Source organism: Otolemur garnettii, unplaced genomic scaffold, assembly GCF_000181295.1.
Source record: "Otolemur garnettii isolate 467f Iridium unplaced genomic scaffold, OtoGar3 scaffold00042, whole genome shotgun sequence".
In the NCBI taxonomy this organism is placed as follows: domain Eukaryota; kingdom Metazoa; phylum Chordata; class Mammalia; order Primates; family Galagidae; genus Otolemur; species Otolemur garnettii.
The window spans coordinates 11,191,703-11,216,828 of record NW_003852437.1 but is presented as its reverse complement, the minus strand read 5'-3'; the positions used below and the strand labels follow the sequence as shown (position 1 = coordinate 11,216,828).

At 41.6% G+C, this 25,126-nt stretch overlaps 1 protein-coding gene across 2 annotated transcripts in view; it reads right to left on the bottom strand.

The window, feature by feature from the left end:
* MAP3K5 (mitogen-activated protein kinase kinase kinase 5) overlaps positions 1-25,126 on the bottom strand; it is a 208,202-nt gene that overhangs the window by 9,341 nt on the left and 173,735 nt on the right. For both annotated transcript variants that reach the window (XM_003790296.3, XM_023513499.1), the window contains 8 exons: positions 22,206-22,363; positions 19,977-20,154; positions 18,298-18,318; positions 15,930-16,107; positions 15,669-15,837; positions 8,975-9,160; positions 5,305-5,410; positions 1,019-1,256 (listed from right to left, as the gene is read on the bottom strand). In XM_003790296.3, the coding sequence (XP_003790344.1) occupies positions 1,019-1,256; positions 5,305-5,410; positions 8,975-9,160; positions 15,669-15,837; positions 15,930-16,107; positions 18,298-18,318; positions 19,977-20,154; positions 22,206-22,363 (1,234 nt within the window). The remainder of the gene's footprint in view (positions 1-1,018; positions 1,257-5,304; positions 5,411-8,974; positions 9,161-15,668; positions 15,838-15,929; positions 16,108-18,297; positions 18,319-19,976; positions 20,155-22,205; positions 22,364-25,126) is intronic.

The following is a 25,126-nucleotide window of genomic DNA, read 5'->3' as shown; positions in this document are numbered from 1 at the left end:
ACAGGAAGCCATAAATCATAAAGATTGAGACGCTAAACTGTGCCGACAGCTGTGAGGAACAGGAAATATGTATGTTCACTTGAGAATCTGATCCTGTGGGGGCGAGGCAACCTAATTCTCAAATGAAGCCCCAGATGCGTCACAGCATATTGAAAATAAAATAAGATGTTGACTGTGGTCAATTATCCTCCTTTAAAGGTTTTAAAAGTCAAAGCTTTAGCACCATTTATTAGTTTCATCCCCTCAAGCACAGAGATTTCCTCCTATCAGAACTTGATATTCCAAATCTTGGGCTGTCAAGAACATGGGCTTTCTGTTCTGTCTTTCAGTTATCTTTCGGAAGGTACGGGCTGCGCTAAGTCTGTTTCCAAGATAGTCTTTGAGGTTAAGGCTAAGTTGCTCTAAAAATCTCAGTGTAGTTGGAGATAAAACAGCAGTCAAAGAAATGATGCGGCAGAAGGCTTGAAATGGGAGAAGCAAAAAGTGGTATTTCACAGAAGAGATTAAAATAAACCTCTCTTGGCCAGACGCAGTGGCTTATGCCTATAATCCTCGCACTCTGGGAGGCCGAGGCAGGTGGATCCTCTGAGCTCAAGAGCATCTGACCAGCCTGAGCAAGAGTGAGACCCTCATCTCTACTAAAAAAATTTTTTTTCTCTACTAAAAATAGAAAAAACTAGCTGGGCATTGTGGTCAGTGCCTGTAGTCCCGGCTACTTTGGAGGCTGAGGCAAGATAATTGCTTGAGCCCATGAGATTGAGGTTGCTGTGAGCTACAATGCCATAGCACTCTGCCCCTCTGCCCAGGGTAACAGTGAAACCCTACTTCAAAAAACCCAACGAAACAGAAAATCTCTCTTGTTTTTATAAAGAAAGGCATTCAATCAAGTTTACATGAACGGGACAAAGGAATCATATTTTGTGTTTCCTTCAGACCAGCTAACTTATAAAGTAGACCAAAAACACATGCACTTTTATAAAAATAAGAAAGAAACCAGTGCTGTCAGTGTAGGACTTACCTGTTAGTTTCTATTTTCATCCTTCCAAGCTGTACACTCAGTGATCGGTGAGCACTCTGGGAATCGTGGGACACAGTAGAACTGAGCGTGCTCACCCCTGAGGTAGCTACAGCATCTTCAATGACGGCCTGAGGTCTTCGGACAGTTTGATTAGAAGGCTGTTCCTCATGGTCGTCGTCCAGGTCTTCTTGATCGGCGGTATCACTTTCAGATGCAAGGCTGAAATGTGGCCTCAGTTCTGTTTGGCATAGCAATGGTAGTGTTAATTAGATAGGACTGATTGCCTTGACTTCTAGAGCTAGGAAGTCTCTCCATCTAGGCTCTTGTCGAGCCCCCTACCATGAATAAGATAGTGCTCTCACTTCTGCTTTTCCAGAAGTGAAAATGGATTTCTGCATGTTAATTCAGACTTGTTCTTCCATTGAATTTGCAAAATTCACAAGATATATGAACTCGGAATGATCTAATTTAAACAGAAGGAAAATGTTCACATTGCACATTAAAGTATGTGGGAGAAAAAGCCAAACATCTGAAAAAAAGGTAATGATGTAAAAACCTGTTAAGAATATGAAGAATTGTTTATACAAGTACATTTTTAGATTGTATGATATCTGGCAGCTACTAACTTTCTTAGAGATAAGGAAACCGAGATAAACAGATCATAGAAACACAGGTGAGTGTGCAGAATGGTTTCTGCCTCTCACATTCCAAATGTTAAGAGGACACAGGACGGGTGCTGACAATGCCACACACAGACTTATGTGCACTTTGGAAAGACTCTCTTTAATGACTGGGTTGGCTTCTAGTGTGTGTCCTCTTCTGACCGGTTGACTAACCATTGAAATTTAAAGTTCTAAAGTTACAGGCCTCTACTTAAGCACACTGTATACCATGAGTTCACCTGCATGTCACTTCAGAACTTACACATCATCTTCCCATAGGAAAAAATGTAAATTGTGATGTGTTCCGCAGAACTGGCCCACAAAAGGAACTGCACTCACAGTTTAGGTGAAATCAGGGCATAAGAAATATTGGATCTTGACTCCAGATGCCTTGGCATATGGAACTTTTTTTAACTGGATCACAGAACCCACGAGAATCTGAAGAAAGTCACGGAAATGCTCCCCAGAAGAAAAACATATTCATACAACATCTTGGCCAGCTTTCCTGATTTTGCCTAGATTTCTTACATTTACAAAGACTCCCTGAAGCCTCTTCCGAGTGTCCATAAACCACAGGTTAAGAGCCTCTGTATGGAGAGTGGGAAGGGGGTCCACGGGGAACAAAAGACCCCATCCCACCACTCTGATAGAGCCACTATGGCAAAGTCACCAAAGGCCTGCCGGCCAATCCTCTGGGTAACTGTTCTGTTTTTACCTTATTTGACCCGCATATAGTATTTCCCTCTCAATCTTTGGCTGCTATTTCTCTTCTTTAAAAAGCCTTTTTCTCTACTACCAGCCCCTTAAGAGCCTGGGACTCTATCCTTCACTGTTTTACGTTTCTACTCATTCCCCACAGATGTGCTCCTTCACCTCTATGAAGGTTAGAAGGTTAGGTCCTTCTACTGTGGGGATGGTAAACTCCAGCCCCAAGCCTGGTACCTCCAGAACCTCCTGGGTATTCCTGTTGGGGAGGTGCCTCAAATTCAACAATGTAAGGAGAACTTCCACCTTTTGCTCATTAAAAAAACAAGAATGTCCTTCTTCAGGGCCAGGTTTACATAGTCTTGGCTTCCTTTACGTCTTCTTTTAAAATTTTTCATTGTGATTTATAAAACATGATATAAAATTTACCCTCTTAACCATTTCTAAGTGCACAGTTCAGTAGCACTAAGTATATTCACATTCCTATGCAACCAATTTCCAGAACTTTTTCATCTTGCAAAACTGGAACTATGTCCATCAAACAACTCCCTGTTTCCTGCTCCTGCAGCTTCCAGAAGCACCATTCTGTCTCTGCCTCATAGGGAATCACACAGTATTGGTCTTTTTATGACTGGCTTACTTCGCTAAGCAGGGTGTCCTCAAGGGTCATCTAGCTGTAGCATGTGTCAGAATTTCTCTTCTTTTAAAGGCTGAATAGTATTTCATTGTCTGTGTAGGACAGATTTTCTATATCCCTTCATCTACTGATGGACAGCTGGGTTGCTTCCGCCTCTTGGCAATTGTGAATAGTGCTGCTATGAACATGGATATATAAAGATCTCTTTGGGATCCTCCTTTTAGTCATTTTAATATATACCCAAAGAGAAACTGCTGGAAAATATGGTACTTCTATTTTTAATTTTTGAGAAACCACCAAATTGTTCTCCATAGCAGCTAAACCATTTTCTATACCATACCCACTGACAGTGCCCAAGGGTTCCAACTTCTCCACATCCTCACCCTTTACCTCTTAAGACTAACTTAAACGTCATCTCTGCTCTGCTTTCTGATCTATCTCTTCTCTTTTTCCAAAACCCATCTCCTTCATTTCCTAATTTATCTATAAAGGAGTGACTCAAAATCAGGTGTTTTAGTTTTTTTCTTTTTTGTGACAGTCTCACTTAGTTGCCCTGGGTAGAGTGTCATGGAGTCATAGTTCACACAATCTCAAACTTCTAGGCTCAAGCAATCCTCTTGCCTCAGCCTCCCGAATAGCTGGGACTACAGGTGCTCGCCACTCTGCCCAGCTAGTTGTTCTATTTTAGTAGAGATGGGGTCTTGCTCTTGCTCAGGCTGGTCTCGAACTCCTGAGCTCAGGTGATCGACCAGCCTCAGCCTCCCAGAGTACTAGGATTACAGGCGTGAGCCACTGTGCCTGATGAGGTATTTTAGTTTTGTAAACCTAACACCTAGTATAGGGGCTAAACATTAGGCTCTCAAAAAATGTTGGCAGAATGAAAGACTTATGTTACTAGGATTATTCATATTTAGAAGGGAATAAAACAATGAAAAATACCTTACTTTAAAAATAATTTAAGAAAGTATAATTCTAGATTAAATTAGAAAATAAACAGATCTTTAAACATTTCTAAAATTAGTCTTAAATTTCTATTAAAAATTGCTAAATTTCTGATTTAGACTTTTGATCTCTAAGCTGAAAAATTTTTAAAACAATTTGAAGTTTTGTAGTCTTCTTGAGTATAAATCTCACTTTTCAAGAGAGAAAATTTTCAGTTATTTACTATTATCGTTACGTATCCTCTGAACTCTATACACTCTGAATTATCATTTTATGTATACATAAATGACAAAAAAAATTCTCTGAAATAATGTGAAGAAAGTAGAAAGTTCCTTCAGTCAGGTAACCTGCTGTGCAGGTCTGTATCCTAGGAGCAATAGGGCACACGATATAGCCCACTATAACTGTGTGGTAGGCTGTACTACCTAGGTTTGTGTGAGCACTCCATGATGCTTACACAGTGACAGAACCACGTAATGACGCATTTCTCAGAACTTATCCCTGTCGCCAAACGACACACAAGTGGACTCATGATGGTATTTTTAAATCTGTGGTCTTTTTGTTATGTCTTTTGAAATTTGGAAAGGTTAGTGCAGTATAGGGTGACCAGACGTCCTGCTTTTTAACAAGTTGTCCTGCGTCCTGCTGCGTTTTTAAAAAGTCCCGATTTTTGGAAGGAATCCATGAACGGGTGTGAGAACAGGAAGGGAATATACGGTTTTCAGCTGCCATGTGGCTATTTTGCCAGAATATGAGTTTTATATTATTTTTGTTAATTTTATAATGTTAAACTGTAATAACAAATAATTGTTGAGAAGTGAGTATCAAAGTTTGCATTGTTGTCAGGTCCTGCCCTGCCCCGCCCCCCGCCCTGCCCCGGGACCATGTTGTCCCGCTTTACACATGTTAAAATCTGGTCACCCTAGTGCAGTAGTTTCTCATCTAAAGCTCCCTCTCTCTGTGTAGCACTTGTAGCTCAGTGGGTAGGGTGCCAGCCAGATACACCAAAGCTGGTGGGTTCAGACCCAGCCCTAGCCAGCTAAACAATAATGACAAGTACAACAAAAAAATAGCCAGGTGTTGTGCTAGTGCCTATAGTCCTCAGCTACTTGGGAGGCTAAGGCAAGAGAATGGCTTGAGCCCTAGAGTTTGAGGTTGCTGTGGGCTATGATGCCATGGCACTCTGGTGACAAAGTGAGACTCTGTTTCCAAAACAATAAAATAAATAAAAAGCCTACCATAATCTTATAAGCACTAAGGAGACATTAGAAATAACAGGTGAACAGTAATATTAAGTATTTAAGCACCAGATATTTGTAGAGTAATTAAATATTTCTGACCTGGAACCAGAATGGTAATAGCTGTCTGTACCGCCTTTCGGATGATACTATCTAGGGCAAACATCCAGTGTGGCTTGATGTTATGATTCCGAAGAACTTTATTAACCTGGAGAAAGAGAGTGACATTTAGCCTACTTTAATTTTTTTCTTTGTTTTTTTTTTATTAGATCATAATTGTGTACATTAATTCTCTCATAGGATACAGTGTGTTACTTCTATATGCAGTTTGGATAACTCTCATCCAGGTGGCTAACATAGCCATCATGTCTTTCTCATAATTGTTATGCTAAGACATTTCTATTCAACCTTTAGACAAATTCACCTGTACCCAAATAGAATAAACTATAGGCATGATCCCCACAATATCATTCTCTTCACTCATCCTCCCCTCCCTTCCCCCTCCCCTCTACTTTAATTTTTAATTGCAAATTACCTAGCTGATCCAAGCACTTGGATGAAAATAGCTAAAAGGTTTCTTCCCATTGAATTATAAGAAATTTCTTTATGTCACTGGAAAACAAATTAAAATCTGCCACTTCAAATGAAAGTTTAGTGATCTCTATGTAAACAAATACGTTATTTAAGTGAAAGGTGATCAGTTCAATGAGAATGTCACTTCTTTGGGACTCAGGGTATGTGGCTTCCAGCTTTTATGACATTTGCAGAATGGGTGGGGGATGGGGAAAGGAGGAAGAGGGAGTCCAAAGGGCTTTTGAATAAAAATTCCCCATAGTCTGGTGATGTGGAAGAGCAGGTAAAGCAAAACATTAGCCTTTGCGGCTACCTATAGTTTGCTACGGCACAGGCCTAGTTTTGTTCCCATGGCTGTTCATATGTTTGCAAAGAAGGGAGTAATCTGCTACAATATTCAGGAAGCCTGTTCACCTTATTTGTTTATTTTATGCACAATAAAGACATGAAACCTGTTCACATGAGATCTTTGTTCTAAAGATGTCTTTTTGTAGTGACTAGTAATGTTTCACATGTTTAAATAGACACCGAAATATATATACCTATACAGATTTTTTTGTCTTTGTTTCTTCTTTTTTTTTTTTTTTTTTGAGACAGAGCTTCAAGCTGTCCCCCTGGGTAGAGTGCCGTGGCATTACACCTCACAGCAACCTCCAACTCCTGGGCTCCAGCGAGTCTTCTGCCTCAGCCTCCCAAGTAGCTGGGACCACAGGCGCCCGCCACAATGCCCGGCTATTTTTTGGTTGCAGCCGTCATTGTTGTTTAGCGGGTCCGGGCTGGGGATTCGAACCCGCCACCTTAGGTGTACGTGGCTGGCGCCTTAGCCGGTTGAGCTATAGGCGCCGAGCCATCTTTGTTTCTTCTTAAAAAATTGTAGTAAAATACACACAATTTACATCTTAAGTGTACAGTTCAGGGGCACTAAGTCCATTCACCACTATCCATCTCCAGAACTCTTTCCATCTTGCAAAACTGAACTTCTACACCTTTCCTAGCCCCAGTCCCTGCAAACCCCTTTCTACTTTCTGTCTCTATAAATCTGACTACTGTAGGTACCTCTTGTAAGAGGAATCACAGTATTTGGCCTTTTGTGATTGGCTTGTTTCACTCAGCACATCCTCATGGTTCATCCATGGTGCAGCATGTGTCAGAATTTCCTTCCTTTTCAAGGCTGAATGATATTCCAATGTGCATGTATATGTGGGTGTGTACACATGTACATACATCATGTGCATTACCTTTCTAAGACAACCTTTTATCATAAGGCTAAGATAGGCTCATTTAGAGTTTGGATAAACTCTGCTACTTGCTGGTTGACATAGCTCTCTAAGAGATGAGACTATTTTCCCAACAGGGCTCTGTTTAGAGACTTCAGAGGAAGCTGGAGAGATGATAAGCCGCTGAGAACCCATGCCAAGAGCTGGAGCTCCAGTTGCTCATTCCTGTCCCTGGTCCCTCTTCATCAAAGTCCCCAGTTTAGAAGGGAGTCAGTTTGATGACTTCCTCCTACTAGCTGCTCAGGAAATGAATGACTGCTAGGTTCCTGCTTATTCTAGGAAATCCATTCAGACTGAGTTTGTCCTGGTACCTTAATTTCTTGAAAGGATTTACTTGCTTATTTTACTAATGAGCATAATAAACTAGACTATTTCTCTCAAAAGTCACACATACAAGGTAGAAAAGGAATCTTTATAACCATGACCTGCTTAGCTCTTCACTATAGTAAACTATAAAAGGTGTTCCTTATGTGGACTTTGAGTGAGCAAGAGCAGGTGTATGTGTGTGTGTGTGAGTGTGTGTGTGTACATAGGTGGGTATCTGACCTGGCCTGAGGCCCAGGATTACAACCAAATAGCTCTCAATCTGAATTCTACAGCAAACTTGCTTTCCAACTCTAGGCTAGAAGCCAGATATGCGGGCAAGTACAAATCAGCTAACTTACTTCACTCTATTTACAGATGGCTGGGTCTCCCTAGCTGTAATGTAACCACCCTTCAGTATCTAATATTAGTGACACGCTTCGCAGCTGCTTTCATTTCCTATGACCTCAGTCAAGTTAGATGGGTTCCACAGTATCTCAGAGAAAACTAGTGGCCACTGAAGGATTATATTGGATTTATTTGGTTTTGAAGGATTATATTTGGTTTTATTTTTACTTTCTTTTTTTTTTTTTTTTTTGAGATGGGGTCTTGCTATGTTGCCCAGGCTCCTGGGCTCAAAGGATGATCCTCCCACCTAAGCCTTCCAAGTAGTTGAGACTACATGACACCATGTCTAGCTCATCTGGTTTTAAATTGGGGATCTTTGATGCTCCAAATTTGCAATGCTAAGACACCTTCTGCACAGGAGCAGTAAATGCATTAGGGTTGAATTAACCTTTGGAATGTAAGTAAATTTATACTTCCATATTCACACCGCAGTAGGCACCCTCAGGCGCCCTCTTATTCCAGCCTTCTATACCTTGTAAGGGTCTTTTGGGAGTGGCTTGAGGCTTTTTTGGCACAAAGTTCCACAGATAATTCTCACCCAAGAATAAAACAGACACTTCTGAATCAGGATTTCAGAAGACTGGCTTTTAGGTGTGTTGCATAGCAACTCAGTTTTAGAATTCTCAGCACTCTCTCATTAGATCATGTTGCTTAATTTTCTGTCAGTGATGCTCTGTACTCTAAAGTATATTTCTGGCTAGAACATAGTGTATGCTTATGAAACAAATACGTTTAAAATGTTCTATATGAAAACCAGAGAAAAACTAGGGGAAAAAAATACTGGTTTTATTCAGCAGTGACCATGCCCATCTGTACTGTTAAATTTCCCTCAGTGGCCACTAGATGGCATTTCTCATACAGCATTTAGAAAGTGCATGACTTAGTGTGTTCTGTTGCTAAAGTCATCAAAATAGTGACCCAACATAATTTCATAAGAACAAAGTTCAGGCCATGGGAGATGTTTATAAATTTTGTTATTTTCCATGGTGATTCAGTTTCTGTGTATCTAAACTTTGGAGAAGGCAATGCATCCAAGTCTGATACTTAGAAGCACCTACACAGGCAAATATCCCAATTTATCATTCAAAGAGAAGAGAGTTCCTTCCAATTATTGAAGAAAGAAAAGATAAGAAGAATTATGTTTTATCCTATTCTTCTAGCTAAATGTAGCTTGAGTTTGTGAGGGAACCTTGAGAAAATATCATACTTACAGCATCTTGAAAACCAAAGAGTACCACCTGCACTTGGCTAATGCCGTGGCTGTCGAAGTCTAGCTCCAGTTTCAGCTTTGACAACGTGGTGGCTATGATTTTTCGGTCCGTGGATCTCACGAACTCTCTGAGGCTTGCAATGAGGGTTGTGATGTGTTCCCACTTTAGTTTAGGTTCTTCAGCACCCTGTGAATGAAAGCCCACAAGGCCTCGGTGAACGTGAGCTGGATACACCAGCCATGGGCATACTCTCTCCACAGCCCTTTCTGAGAAGAGCTGGGCTTCCAACTTTGAATCATAAGGCTACTCTTCACACACATATACCCAACAAGAGATAATCAGACTTTGAGAGAAAGGGCACCTACCCCACACCCCAGTCAGTAGTCATGATATAGTCAAGATAGGCCAGGCTTTGCCCAAACAGACTGAGGCAATAAGATTCTTACTCTCAGGCACTTTAATGGAAAACTTTTAAAGAGAGATTTGGGCGGTAGTGACAGGATTCTCAATATCAAAGTCTGTACAGAGAGAGAAGTCATAAAATACAGTCATAAGTATGTCCAATTATAAGGAAGGAAGCAGAAGCAATGGAGCTGAGAAGGATCACAGTGGGGAGAGGAGAAGCGGACAGAAGCAGGCATGCACACCAAGACAGCCAATAGCGTCCGACCCAGAAAAAAGAGGTGCAGCTCCTGGAACTTGATGTCCCTGGGAGTCACACTCTAGTTTTGGTCGCTGTGAGGCTCAGCTAGGCACTGGGGCGGGCGGGCAATTCTTTGAGGCCACTTCCTTCACTGCTACGTGTAAACCTATAACGTCCTTGGTGCTTCAGATGCTCTTAAAGCGCATCAGTTCCTGGCAACCAAAAGGGCCAAACTCCATTCCTTACCCATCGATGAGACAGTTAGTTATAAGAATGGACCAGTGCATTATTCTACATGTTAAACAGAAGATGCAATATTTAAACAAATGGCTACTCTCAAATTGGATTTTTTTTTTTTTGCTTATTTAAAGGAAACACAGTAGGAGGTTACTTATCCTCATTTAACTTTAAGAAACAACAGGATTTTTATTATTCTCATTGCTACCGCATACTGAACTCACTGCATCATTAAAATTAAAATTCCTCAACTGGGCTGTGAAGATGATCATTTCTAGGATTCAATTAAAAGAGAAAAGCACCAGCCAGTTACTTCTGTCAATATATTTGCATTTGGAACTCAGTCTCCCTCATATTTATGTTTTCATGAGAAAAGATGATATTGAAAAGTTTGAAAGCTGTTATTAAGGGAATATTTTAAAATCAGACTTGGAACCATTATAGACTTCGTTGTTGTTTGTTTTTTTCTTACCACAAACCAAATTACACCCAAAGTAAAGATTCACAGGCAAATCATAACACCATACAAATATGTTCAGGAAGAAAAATGTGAGTTATTCAGACACTGGAAGCTTCTCTTAGTGAAAAATCAGTTATGTGCTTGCCAACAGTTCAAATAGCAAACTTTTTTTTTTTTATACATTAGCTTGTTTTCACAACAGAAAAACATGCTGCCTCTGGTTTTCTGATGTGTATCACTGTCCTACAAAGGAACGATCTCTACTCTGGGGAATGGTTCCCGTCCAGGCTATTTTATCCGCTTACGTCATCATTTATTTCTGTTCTAATCCCTGTCTCTCCGTGTTAACTCATTCACGCGCCTTCATGAGCAGCACTGTAGATAGAACTGGGTGAGCCTGACTCAGTACCAGAGGTGGCATCTGACAGTGTGCCCATTATCCTCAGCACTCCTGGTACCACTCAGAGTCTTCTGGAAAGGTGCTCTCTGCTCATTATCCTTTAAACTTCCTTAAAAAACCAGGAATAGATTTTGGAAGGATGTGACAGATTAAAAGTCATAATGTTATAAAGCAAAGGCATAAATGTAAAGATGTATCTAGAAATATTAAATCAAATGTAAAACATCATTTCTCTCTGGTTGTAGAAAAATTAAAGATATTTCAGAACTATCATTAGCCTTCTTGTCAGTGACAACAGTGACAGTTAACAGTGATGAAACTTTCTGATGGGCTAAATCACTCCGGACCCCAGTGACTCCTCCCAGCAACCTGATGAGGTACATTCCTCTCTTTTCTAGATGAGGAAGCTCAGGCTCTGAGAAGTTAAATAACTTGCCCAAATCACACAGCCTTTGAGTGATGGAAAGGCCCCAAACAATGATCCAAGCTGAGCCCAAGCTCCTAACCGCTATATTCTGTTGCCCCAATCGCTGAAGAGCCAACTGCGAGACTTGTTCAGGACCTGCTCTGCCACTGAATCACCGTGAGATATCACAGTGTCCTTAATAGAGGGACTCTGACTGTCACCTGACCATCTGGCTGAGCATGTGATTCTGCTCAGCAGTTTCTGGTACTCACTGATGGCTTCATGCCAAACACCAAGGCATGCCTTCTGATAGTTGCTTTTAAAGTTTTCTTTCATTTCACCTTTTATAGAGAACATTCCAGCATGCTTTAAAAACTAGGAGGTGCCAAACAATTGAATATGATTAACCAGCTCCAAAATTTAAGAATTTCAGCACAGTCACAGAAGTGATCCCTTTACCAGGCTCTGGGCTGAGGGTTGGGACTACAGCGATGGCCAGCACACCCCTGCCCTGATGGAGGGCAGCAGGGAGGCAAAAAGCAAGCCCAAACTAGCTGACACTTTCTGTACTGAAAAGAGCATCCTTTGGGGATAATTATGAGATTTAGGCAATTCTTGGGTTCTAAGCATTTCGGAAAATCAAATCTACAGTGTTTCGGTAAAATCAAAACATCTTGAACTGGTGGCCATAGGAGAGGCTTTCACTCCACAGTGGTGAATGGCCATTTCCTTTTTTTCTCTTCTTCCCTGATATCTCTCTCTCAATACTTGTCACCACCTGGCACACCAGAGAGGCAGAACAGTGGCAGTTAAGAGCACAGACCCTGGAGCCAGACTTCCTGGGTCCAAATCCCGACTCATCACTTAGGACAGCATGATCTTGGCAAGCCACTCAAGTCCTCTGGGCCTCAGTTTCTTCATCTATTAAATGAGGACACAGATAATATAATTACTGTAGGATGACTGAGTATTAAATGAGCAAATACACACAAAATACTACAGTATCTGGCCCAAAGAAAACATTTGCTATTATTACTATATATTTAATACACATTTACTAACTTTTTAAAATTCTTCTTCTTCCTCCACTAGAATATCAACTTCAGTGGGATGTGGACATTTGTGTATTGCTCATTGCATATCTCCAGCACACAGAACAGCGTCTGGCATTAGGAGATGCTCAGTAAGTATTTGCTGAATGAACTTCAGATGGCACCCAGCAGCTCCCTCCATCTAACTCTGTTCCTCCTTCTAGGTCAATCCCTTCTCGTCTCAGTCCTTGAATGACCACAGAGAGTGGAAGAAAAGGCCAGAGACAGCGGACAGTTTGAGACTGCTCCAGTCTCCTCCATGTGTCCCACCACCCCCCACACTGAATCCTTACCACTCACCCTCCCCCACATCAGAAGGTCCCCTGGCCCTCAGAGTAACTGCCTGAGACAACTTTCCTCTAGGACCTGAGGCAGAGTTTCCTCAGAGAGTGTAGACCAGGCATCCTCAAACTACAGCCCACGGGCCACATGCAGTCCACCTAGGATGTTTATCTGGCCCACCAGGTGCTTTTGCTGCCGCTGCCTGTCCTGCTTAGAACCGACCTGTCCTGGGGCCCGCAGTCCAGCCCTCCAACGATCTGAGGGAGTGTGAACTGGCCTCCTGTTTAAAAAGTTTGAGGACCCCTGGTAGACAGAGCTCACTTCCCCTCTCCTCAGACCCAGAGAGGCCCTATTGTGCTCAAAACCCTTTCAGCTCCTCTGGTAATAGGGCCTCAAGGAGAGTGGATGTCAGGGAATTCCAAAGAGGTGGACATCACGGAATTCTTAAGGCAACAAGATGTTCAGGCTGGGAGGCCACAGTGAGGGTCTCAAGACAAAAATAGGCTGAGGCTGTTTAGTAAGAACTAAGAAGGAGAGAGCCGCAGCTACATTTGCACCTTACAAAAGATGAGGTCAGGTAAACTGCTGGGCACAGAGATTAAGAACTTGGCCTGGACAACACCTCCAGCTCCATCCTTTGTGCAGCTCTTGCCAGGGGACACAGGGAAGGTAGAAGCATTGTACAGTCTACAGCAATCCTGAAGGACAGGAGGTGGCCATGGGCCCGGGGTGGGGGAGCAGGGAGATGAGTCCTTGATGCCCACAGAACTAAAAAAAATGTCACATCTGGGAGGGAGCATGTCTGCGGGAGGGTTGTATCCACAGGAGTCCTGAGCTGTTTCTGCCCCCAGGTGCTTGGGGCTAAGGGAAATCCTGTTTCCTCGATGCAGATTTGGGGAGGGAAGTCTCCCTCCTATCTGTAAACAGAATCTCTGGGAACACATTTTCCCAGCTCTTACCTACTGAATTGCATCTCTCAAACTCATATGTTGAAGCCCTAACTCCCAATGTGACTATATTTGGAGACAGGGCTTTTAAAGGGATACCTAAGGTTTAGTGAGGTCCCTAATCCAGCTGTACTGGCATCCTCTGGTGTCACATGAGAGGAGGAGATCTCAGGGGCAAGTGCACAGAGACAAGGCCACTATCTGCAAGCCAACGAGAGAGTCCTCGGAGAAACCAAATGTGCCAACCCCTTGATCATGCACTTCCAGCCTCCACAACTGTGGGGAATAAATTTCTGTGGTTTGAGCCACCAGCCTGTGGTATTGTGTTCTGGCAGTCTGCTATGATTTGGATGTGCTTTGTCCTGCCAAAACTCATGCTGAAATTTAACTGCCAGTGCAACAATGCTGAGAGGTGACGGGGCCTGTGAGAGGTGTCTGGGTCCGGCAAGCCCTGCCCTCATGAGTGGATGAAGGCAGTTCTCCGGGACTGGGTTAGTTCCCAGGAGAACAGGTTGTCACAAAGCTGGTTGGCTCCCTCTGTCCCTCTCTTTTTCCTTATGAGTCCCCTTGCTCTTCTAGTTTCCGTGAGTTAAAGCAGCATGAGGCGTTTGCTGCATGGGCTGCCCGATCTTAGACTTCCCAGGCTCCAGAACTGTGTGCCAAAGTAAACCTCTTTTCTTCAATTTTTTTTCATGGTGATTGCCAAGAAACCTCTTTTCTTTGGGTGGCAGGTATTCCACTAGAGCAACAGAAAAGGACTAAGATGCAGACCTAGCAAACTAATAACACCAGGGAATAAGAGGCACTACAAAGCTTTGTTTTTTCAAAGTATACATTGCCTTCTAATATATATATATACACACGCACACACACATATATATAGCAGATCCTCAAATAACATTCCATTCAATGCCTTTTCATTGTAATGTTGATGAGAAAAGAAAAATCACTGATTTCTAGCCAGCGCCACCGTCTGTGTGAAGTTTGCACATTTTCCCCATATCTGTGTGTGTCTCTAGTTTCCTCCTACACCCCCAGAGACATGCATGTTTGGGTCACCAGTGTATCTACATTCTTCCAGACTGAGTGTGAGTGTACATGTGCATGTGCCCTGTGATGGGTTTGGGTCCTTGCCAGGGTTGGTGCCTCTTTGGTGCCCTGAACTGCCAGGATGAGCTCCAGTCATCCATAACCCTGAACTAGGATAAGGAGGTAAATAATTATCTTACTTATTTTCGTTAACCTTTCATAAACATATGTAGAATTCATATTTATTTCAGTGTTTAAAACTGTTAAGTGTTTTGGCCTTTATGTAGTAGTTTGGTGATGATTTTATGACCAGAAACATGCCATAGGAACTTAACTCATATATCCATTAACCTACAGTGAAATTCATTCCATTTCATTCCTTTTGCTATAAGCCACAGTTTCTAAGAACCTATTGTCCACGTTAAGTGAGGACTTACTGCAATGTTCATACCATTGCCTGTCACCATCCGTCTAAATGCAGCCTTGCAGCTCAGGGTCTCTGTTGCATTTGCTGATGTCTCTTACATCAGCAGGGGGGCAATTGTCTCAGAGGGGCAATTGGCAGGTGGCTGCAAAATTTAGTGGTTCACGTGGCTCAACTCCAGTTTATTGATCAATTGGATAAACGAGTGAATGACAGGTGAAAGAAGCTTGTACAGACCAGCTGGAACCTTATCAACATGAAAAATTGGCTTCTTTTATTTGTTGTTGTTGAGACAGAGTCTCACTTTGTCCCCCACAGTAGAGTGCTGTGCGGTCATAGCTTACAGCAACTTCAAACTCTTGGGCTCAAGCAATCCTCTTGCCTCAGCCTCCTAAGTAGCTGGGACTACAGGCACCTGCCACAACACCTGGTTATTTTTATTTTTAGCGGTGGGGTCTCACTCTTGCTCAGGCTGGTCTTGAACTCCTAAGCTCAAGCAATCCACCTGCCTCAGCCTCCCAGAGTTGCTAGGATTATAGGCATGAGACAGCATGTCTGGCCCTAAAAATTGACTTCTGAATTTAAAAAGTAGCTCATTTTAAAAATCACAGTTCCTACATGAGGGATTTGCTTCCTTTTCCCCCGGGATAGGCCTGTTTTGCCATCGTGAGCACAACAGCTTCCTCGTGCCTCACGTCACACTCCTGTTCCAGATGGTTATGACACAGGTAAACACATCGACTCTGGGAAATAAAGTACCTGTAACAAGTTTTACCTGTGCTAAGGATTCCATTAAGTTTCTCACGATTTTGTCTTGGTCTTCTGTCAGGATCCTGTGAAGCGTGGCCCGCCTCTCACTGTCCTTCCTCAGCATAAAGAATCCAGAATCTTTTTCTTCAGGGGAAGGGGGTGCACTGTGATCTTCAAAATTTTCATCTGGAATGCTGAAATAATTCATGTAGCATAAATCACAATCTCCCTTACAAAGTGACACATGTAACAACATACTTCTTTCATGAAAAGTCTGTCTTTTTACCCCAAAAAGAGCGTCCGGATTCCTTTCACATCTCTTTCTCCGCAGGACTTGGCTCTTGTTTTGAAAGAGAAGGGGTCCACCTTTAACTCCGTGTCGGGCGACACAGAGCCGTACTCACTGCTGCTGCTGGTGTCCTCCACCAGCACGGGCACCGGCAGGGAGATACTCCTGAGATACTCTGCGGTGACAAAGCAAGGAAACGGTAATTCAGGCTTTTAAACACTTTCGCATACTAAAATGCTTGCGGAAAGAGGCCTGTGTTCTTTATCCAGGGTGTCACTGCAATGAGCAGAATAGTGACACCAAAATAATGGGCTTGTCATGTGACTGTGACTGGCTCCCTTCCTTAATATAGCTGTTGCAGGAGGTGACCCAGGAAGGGGCCCCTGGGACCCCAACAAGAATATCTCAGGGGGTGTAAAACAGCTGAGAAAGCATGAGGCTCACTGGGTTCTGGGTTCCAACCCCCTCATTTCTATTGACTAATTATTTTTATTTATAGACCTTAGTTTTCACATCTGTAAAATACAGGACCAGATTCATAGTTTTTAAGTCATGTGCCTCAGATGCTTAAGGGTCCACTTTAGCATTTTGGAGATGCCTCAGATAGGATGAATGGACCACAGGTTCCAACTCTATTTTACCTGGAACAAATCTGCTCTGACCATTACAGATAATAATTCTGCTTAAGGACACATATTAAAAAGATTCTTTGCTCCAAAAAAATTTTGGAAACCAATAGGCTTGATGATGGATCTCTTAGGGCTTTCCTGGTTCTCAGATATTAATGATTCAATAGCAAACATGGGCTTCTACTTTATTTGAATGGCAACTAAGGTGATATAATAGGAGTTGCCTACATGTCATAGTTTTAATAAAAGTAAAATTTTGCCAGGAATATTTTTACCAAACACGTGTCCCAATGCTATACAAGTCTTTTATTAAAGGCCAGTGTAAAATTATAAAAAAGGAAATCCGTTGTTGCCTAGAATCCCCTTTTTACTTAATTCCTCTTGAGCTGGGCTGAATCAGCAACTGCCTCAAAGATGGGGATGACAGTCAGCAGGGGACTTCTGACTCTGTTCACTGTGACTCCAGATCAATGATCACTAATGGGGAGGGGGCTGTGGCAGTGGGGTGTTCATACTCTGGTAAGACAAGTGGACAGGTTTGAAAGACTCATCCCCTAACTCTGGTTTATAAAAAACTACAGCCAGATAGGCCTTCCTTTTTTCCTTTCCTTCCTCCAACTATTTTCAGACTCTGTTACCTTAAGATTTCAAGTATGTGTGTGTGTGTTTTGTACACAACTGGAAGAAAATACTGTGACTAAAATATGCCATACAGCCTGAGCATCCGTAACCCAAACATCTGAAACCTAAAACGCTCCAAAATCTCAAACTATTTTTTTTTGAGACAGCGTCTCACTCTGTTGCCTCAAGCTAGAGTACCATGGCGTCAGCCTAGCTCACAGCATCATCACACTCCTGGGTTTAAGCAATCCTCCTGTCTCAGCCTCTTGAGTAGCTGGGACTACAGGCACCTGCCATGATGCCTGGCTAATTTTTTTTATTTTTAGTGGAGATGATGTATGGCTGTTCGCTTAGGCTGATCTTGGACTCTTAAGCACAGGCTACCCTCCTGCCTCAGCCTCCTACAATACGAAAACTACAGGTGTGAGCCACTATGCCTGGTTGAAAAATCTGAAACTTTCTGAGAACCACCATAATATTCAAAAGAAATGCTCATTGGAGCAAGAGCCAACTTTAGAAAACAAAAGCACGATTACTTCTGACCAACTAAAAATGGAATGTATGCCCAAAGAGGGCAGAGAAAGGTATCTGGCATTGAAATCTTCCTTAAGTAATCCATCAGGTAGTCTCTGGCTCCCAGATAAGACAGTATAGACTGCACTCAAATTGAAGATTTCAAAAATCCAGTCACCATCTTGCAGTGAGAGAGGAACAATTTAATCCTCCCTCATGAAAAAGAAAGGTAAGGGCTTCCTAAAGAATGAGCCCAACCAGGCAGCTGAGCACATCCTTAGTACAGCTAGTTCCCAGGTTATGAAGAGATAGGTTCATTGGGACAGGTACATTTATTTACTTATTACCTGCAATAGCCTCTATTTGTAAATGCAAGTTGTATGCCAGTTGGATGTTTCTAACTTGGGGACTTCCTTTAATTGCCTCTATTCATAAGTGTGAGTTGTACATAAGTCAGATATATGTAATTTGGAGACTCCTCTACCCAGAAGCTCCCCATGTAAGCAGGGAGGAGAGGATGAGGACACATCAGGGGAATGCAAGAGTTCATCACATGATACACCAGGCCTCAGCTCAGTGGGCAAAGGTAGAAACAAACTCACCATTTGATCCAGCTGAAAGAGCTGTGGGAAGAAAAGCAAATAGCAGTAAATAAGCACACGCTGGGTTTGTTGTTAAACTGAGAAATCAACAGAAAGTGAATGCTTGAAATGGGATCAGAGTCCTTTCCAAACTTTCAATCTGCCCATCCTCATCCAATATAAACACCAAAAATGCCAGGAACCACTGAATCATTTACTTATTTTTCTTTCTAAAATGAGATACGGAAATTATTGCAAAAAGATTATTTATTTAGATTTTCACACTGCTGTTTTATTTATAGCTGGCAATCTTTTCCTTCTTTTTTAGGGGGGAGTGGTGATTATTCAGAAAAACATTCTCTAAAAGGAAGCAAGTACTTTCTACTGCCTAAAATTAAAAGAACATACACATATTACCTAGACGGCTTGGAAGTTCACAGCTGTGTAACAACCCCGTAGCCCTGTAGCAGTGATTGGTGGTTTCAGCTCTAAAAGGCAACATTTTCTCCCCCTTTTCACTTTATTTTTATTTATTTATTTTTTTGAGACAGAGTCTCATTATGTCCCCTCAGTAGAGTGCTGTGGCATCACAGCTCACAGCAATCTCAAACTCTTGGGCTTAAGCGATTCTCTTGCCTTAGGCTCCCAAGTAGCTGGGACTACAGGTGCCTGCCACAATGCTGGGCTACTTTTTTGTCGTTGCTGTTGTCATTGTTGTTTAGCAGGCCCGAGCTGGGTTCAAACCTGCCAGCCCCAGTGTATGTGGCTGGCGCTCTAGCCACTGCGCTACAAGCACTGAGTCCTCCCTTTTCACTTTAACTTTAGTATTGACAATGCGAGAATGAGATATATTAACTACTTACAAACTATATGATATTAAACTATTATTGCCATATTACTCAAAATAGTTAAGATATGGAGTCAACCTAAGTGTCTATCAAGATGACTGGATAAAGAAAATGTGCTACATCCATACAATGGAATATTACTCAGCCATAAAAAGAACGAAATCTTGTTAATGGCAAAAACAGGGATGAAACAGGAACATGCATAATATGTATTAAGTAAAATAAGCCAGGCACAGAAAGACAAGTATCATGTTTTCACTCATGTGGAAGCTAAAAGTAGAACACTGAACTTATGAAGACAGATAGAGGAAAGATGGTTATCAGAGGCTGGGAAGGGTAGAGGGGGGTGGTTAATAGGTGCAAAATTAAAGTGAGAATGAATGAGATCTAGTGTTTGGTAGCACAATAGGATAACTATAGTTAACGATAATTTACTATTTATTTTAAAATAACTAAAAGATTAGAATTGGAAGGTTCCTTCAACAGAGAAATGATAAATGTTTGTGATGGAAACTCCAAACTCCCTGCTATGATCATTACACATTGTATGCCTATATCAAAATATCACATGTACCCCATAAACATGCATCCCAACTATTATTAGGTACAATAAAAAATAAAAATAATTTTTTAAAAAGAAAGCTACTATGTATAAGGTCCCAGCATTTGTGTAATTGGTGGTAACAGAGCTACCTGGTATCTAGAACTGAATGCCTGAGGGCACTGTGCTAATGTCTATACCAATTTCCAGCGATATGTGTATGCAGATGAGTTTACTTCTGGAAAATTATACCATCTTAAAAGCTTCAGATTTAGAGACTGGCCTGTATCCTCTTCACTGCAACCACATACCTGAAAGCTTAGGTTGTGTCTTTTTCTTTTTGCTTGAAACTTTCAAGAACTCATCAACAAGCAAGTCATTAGCACCGGCTCTCTTGTCAGGGTCTGGTTCAAAACATTTCAGTATGAAAGCTTTGGCCTCTGCAGACATGGACTCTGGGATCTCAGGGTGTACTTTAAACATTCCCACCTACGATATAAATATAAAAAGGACAGTGTGTCGTCTGAGTGGCCATCTCATTACCTGAGCTCCAGGTTCCAAAACTCGGTCCCCTAGTGCAACAAGCTCCTTTCTCATATACCACAAAAATCATGGCTTTTCTCAAAGTGAGATAAGATGCAATTTTCTGTGGGTTAGGGAAGGTCTGCAGAGTGCTTTTGCAACTTTACTGGTGGCACACGGGGTGCCATTAGTTCAAGACAGCAGACGGCACTACGAAGTAATAATTCTGTCCTTCAAAGGTTTAGGATGCTGGCACTTAAAACGGGTGGTTTTAACTGAGACCACCAATTTGTTCACAGTAGCTATGTGCCAGGCCCTGGACTGGGGTTTTTCCATCTATGAATCTCCTTGAATTCTTCCAACCACTCAGTGGATTAAATATTATCCTCATTACATCAATGACGGAAATAAGGCTCAGAAGAGGTGAGGTTACATGGTTATGAAAAGACAGATCAAGGATTTGAAGCTTTGTTTGGATGAAAGCCTATCTTCTTTCCCCTAATACACGAATATTTTCCCTGTCTTAAGTCACCTACATTAAAAGAGATATTTAAAGTTGCCTTAGAATTAAGCAGTATTTTTGTAACAACCAGAATTTACTTCTTATTGCTGCTATCCCAAACAATTTCTAATGATATTTTTATGTATTTAGCACTGAGAAAATTTCTAAGGAAGTCTTTTTGTTATTATATACCTTATATAAATTTGCTGTGTAAGCAATAACACATATTTTTAAAAATTATATAGCCTTTACTGTGAGACACAGTTTTAAGTGCTTTGCATATATTAGCTCATACTCTCCTAAAAAACCTCCCATTACATAGTTAGGTACCATTTTTATAGATGAGGAAAACAACATTCAAGGTGCTTAAAAAAATTGCCCAAAGTCTCAAATATCTTGACCATGTTGGGACCTGGATACAAACTTTATAAATTAGTGGCCAAGTTTATGTCATTTCATGTCTCTAACATAGTATCACTTCCTGGGCTGGCCTAACAGTGACAAGGGCACGTGGTGTAACAGTTACTGTACTTGTGAGCGATATGGCAGCATTTTAGAATAAGTCCTAGATACCAGGGAAAACCTGAAAGACTGGCCAAGAAGAGAAGAACATCCATCACAGCAGAAGAGGGAGCTCCCTTGGCACCTGTCATCACTCCTTCGGGCTTGGTCACACTACTTGTTTTTATACCAGCAGGGTCCTATCAGATCAAGTTCAAGCTTAAAACAAGCCCAGCTTTACACAAAAGCAGAAGGTATGTATCATGTGGCCCCCCAGAAAAGGCTGTGCACAAATGGAAGAGGTCAGCAGCAGGAATAACACTCATCAACAGTGTTCTTCCTTAGAGGACAGCTTTACTGTGGGCATGGGGGTCTGGCAGGGAGGGCTGCAGGGAACTAGAGGCAGGTCATTGCCATGACCCATCCCTAGATCTCGAAACTGGCAACAGATCTCACACAGGCCTACTTGTATACCAGCTGCCTCCTACTTTGGGTGATGGGGCTGCTTCCCACTCCCCAAAAGAGTTTTGAATAGCCAAATTCATGGGGTAGAACAGATATATGAGAATAAGACTGATTTACTTAAAATGGAAATTATGCCCCCTTTAAATGGAGACTTCAAAGTATATGGTAAAGGAAAATATTGATTTGATTTAATTCCTAAATGTTCTTCTACCTCTCTCCATGGAAAATGTTCAGACTGTTTCCCCAAGAGCTTAACCGATCTTCTATATAGCGATGTGTCATTTATACAGCATTATTTAAAGGAGGACCAAGGAAGTCACATAGATTTCACTTTATCAATGAGTACAACTAAAACTAAAGGAGAGAGAGACCCAGATGGGAGGCACAGACACTGATGAAAGGGAACCTTGTTGAATTTCAATGTGCCCTTGGTTCCTGCTCACTTTAGGCTCCTTTCCTTTTACCTAAGAAGATAGGACATACACACATAGAATATCCAGGAGCTATGAAAAGCCTTATCCATTTGTTTATAAGATAAATGAAGTGTGACCTTGAACATAGCTGCTTGTGGTTCTCCCAGTTCGTAGAATGGTGGTTTTCCTGTGGCCATCTCAATGATGGTACAGCCCAAAGACCAGATGTCGGCTGCTTTCCCGTAGCCTCTCGGTCCTTTATCTATTATTTCTGGTGCCATATACTGAAGGGTACCTGGAAATAATTCAAGCACATTTCCACTTTAAGAAAAGAAAACAGGTACCTAAATGACAGCTTCAACTTTTCCACATAAATAATAGACAACTTCACAAACACGATTCCAGTCTTTCTATCTCATCTTTTTTGAGTTCCAGTTTTCTCTGCTGTAAATAAAAATGAAAACGACAGCCTTTATAATGGATTTTACTGGTGACATAGAAATAATTTACTACTATTATCTGGCTGTGAATAGGTACGTTCTCATTCCCTAGACAGCAGGGTATGATGGAGGCATCATTCCAATGGCATCTCTTAGAAACTTCTAACGATTAGTCTTTTGAGAACAACGGAGAACACAAACACACATTTTCCCTGTTCAGTTCTCCAAATGCACAAAATACACTTCTAACCTTTTGCAGGAAAAATCTAGCTCATTCATCCATTTCTTTGGTTCTATCTATATTTCTCAATTCCTGGATTGAAAGCTTAGTTTTTCTCTTTTCCTTTCTTTTTTTTTTTTTTTTTTGCAGTTTTGGCTGGGGCCAGGCTTAAACCCACCGCCCCCAGTATATGGGGCCAGGGTCCTACTCCTTGAGCCACAGGCGCTGTCCCCTTTCTATTTCTTAATCATGACAGCATGAAGATTCTGAAACCATTGTGAAAAATAATGCAAATAAATTTCTGGTGTATCCTATTCTGTAAATTAAACATACTTCTGGAGGCCATGGAGTAATAGGTTTAATAGAGCAAAAACAAGTCATGGTCCATCCATACAGAAAAATCATCAGTACAGAAAAATCACACAATGAACAAGAAAAAAATAGAAAAGAGGTGATTTAAGGTTTCATGAAGTTAGAAAGCTGAAGAGGGTGCTATGACTAGCCTCTGGTTTTGCTTCTGGGCTGGCATACCCCTGGCCATTGAAAATACCCCAGTGGCCCAAACGAGAGGCTGGATTTGGATTCCTAATACCCCTTCGAGTGATTTCCCAAAGTGTAGCAATAGGTGAGGAGTGTGATCAGGAACGTATTATCACCATGGCTTCCGTTTCTGATAGACGAGTGATATAATCAGCAAACGGGAACCCATCCAAGATGCCATGTTGAATAACTTCAAATCCCGAGGTGTTTGCCAAAAAAGCTGCGGTAGTATTTTCTGATTCATAACCAAAGTGACAATTTGATAAATACAGATTACACCTTTTATGAATGTCTCATGCATGATTTATAAGTGAAAACTGTAAAATTCCTCCAAAACTATTCCTATGAAAACCACTACCATAGGCTGGAAACTGTTGTTCATAAAAATAAACAAAAATGCATCACTTTTGTTGAGTATTGTCATTTTGCAGGTTCATCCTCCAGACATCATCACTGCATGGCAGTAATTCAAGTTCATATTCACATACAACTGCATGTGTCTGTTCTCAGATAGCCTCTCACCCAGCCAAGGACAGGGCAACCACGCTCCCCAAAGACTCACCTACCCTTAGTACAAAATTGTTACAATTTATCTGCATTTGTAGCTCTCCTCCAAGTGATTATTTTTATGATTTAAATAAAATCAGGCACTCTTTTAGAGAGTATGTGTTGAAGCCTACCACCCCTCTCCTTTGTCACCTCTGGGTCAAGAACAGAATTAATAAGAGAATTTAAGTTGTACTAATATCTAAGTGGGAATGATAACTGATTAAAAATATAATAAATTTTAAAAACCAGGTGATTCAAGTAATGTCAACAATAAAATTATGCAATATTTAACTCATCAGATAATAATTCAAAGAGCTCTATCTGCCAATTGTGTTTAATTATCCCCCACTGAGCAAGTGCCAAAACCAAGTTGAGTCATGTATTCATGTTTGCTCTTCTTTTTATTCCACAAACACATGACACACGATATTTTATAAAAAGAAATTTATAGAGCTGGATAACGAAGATGCAAGGCCAATCTGAATATCAGCTGAAGGAAAACAAGTGAGAGTATTAACTATAAAATCTATACTTTATGTATCTACATTCCAGAAAACTTTTAAATTATTTTGAAATATTTTAGGATATCTTTGCCACTGCAACTACCCAGGGAAGTGGCATGAGTGGAAATCTCTATTCCTTAGTGGTTAAGGTTCACTTATCCATTCATTCAACAGATCTATATGGCTAGGGCCAGACATCATTCCAGGAATAAAGAGACAGAAATCTCTGGGCTTGCGGAGCTTAGATTTTTGCAATGGAAGCCAGATAATGAGCTATCAGCATGGTAAGTTAATCATACCGTATGTTAGAAAGTGATGTTACAACAGAAAAAAAAAAAAAAATGACCGGGGTAAAGGGAATCGGAGTGCCCAGGGAGGCTGCTATGGTAAATGGGGTGTCAGGAGGTGACATATGACTTAAGACCTGAAGGTGTTAGCCATGCAAGTGGCTCAGAGAAGGGAGTGACTGGCAGAAGGAAAAGCATGTGCAATGGCCCTGCAGCAGGACCCTACCTGTGTCCCAGGGGAAATGCAGGAAGGTCCGTGTTTCTGGTGCTGAGTGAGTAGGCAGGGGAGGAGAGCAGGACATGAGTTCTGAAAGGTAATGGACTCTACATCCACTCTGAGCCTTGTCCACAATTTGTCTACTCTGAAAGAAATAGCCCTGGGGCTCTGAGAGACAGGACTTGGTTTAGGTTTTAAAAAGATCACTCTCGGCTCGGCGCCTATAGCTCAACGGGCTAAGGCGCCAGCCACGTACACCTAAGGTGGCGGGTTCGAATCCCCAGCCCGGACCCGCCAAACAA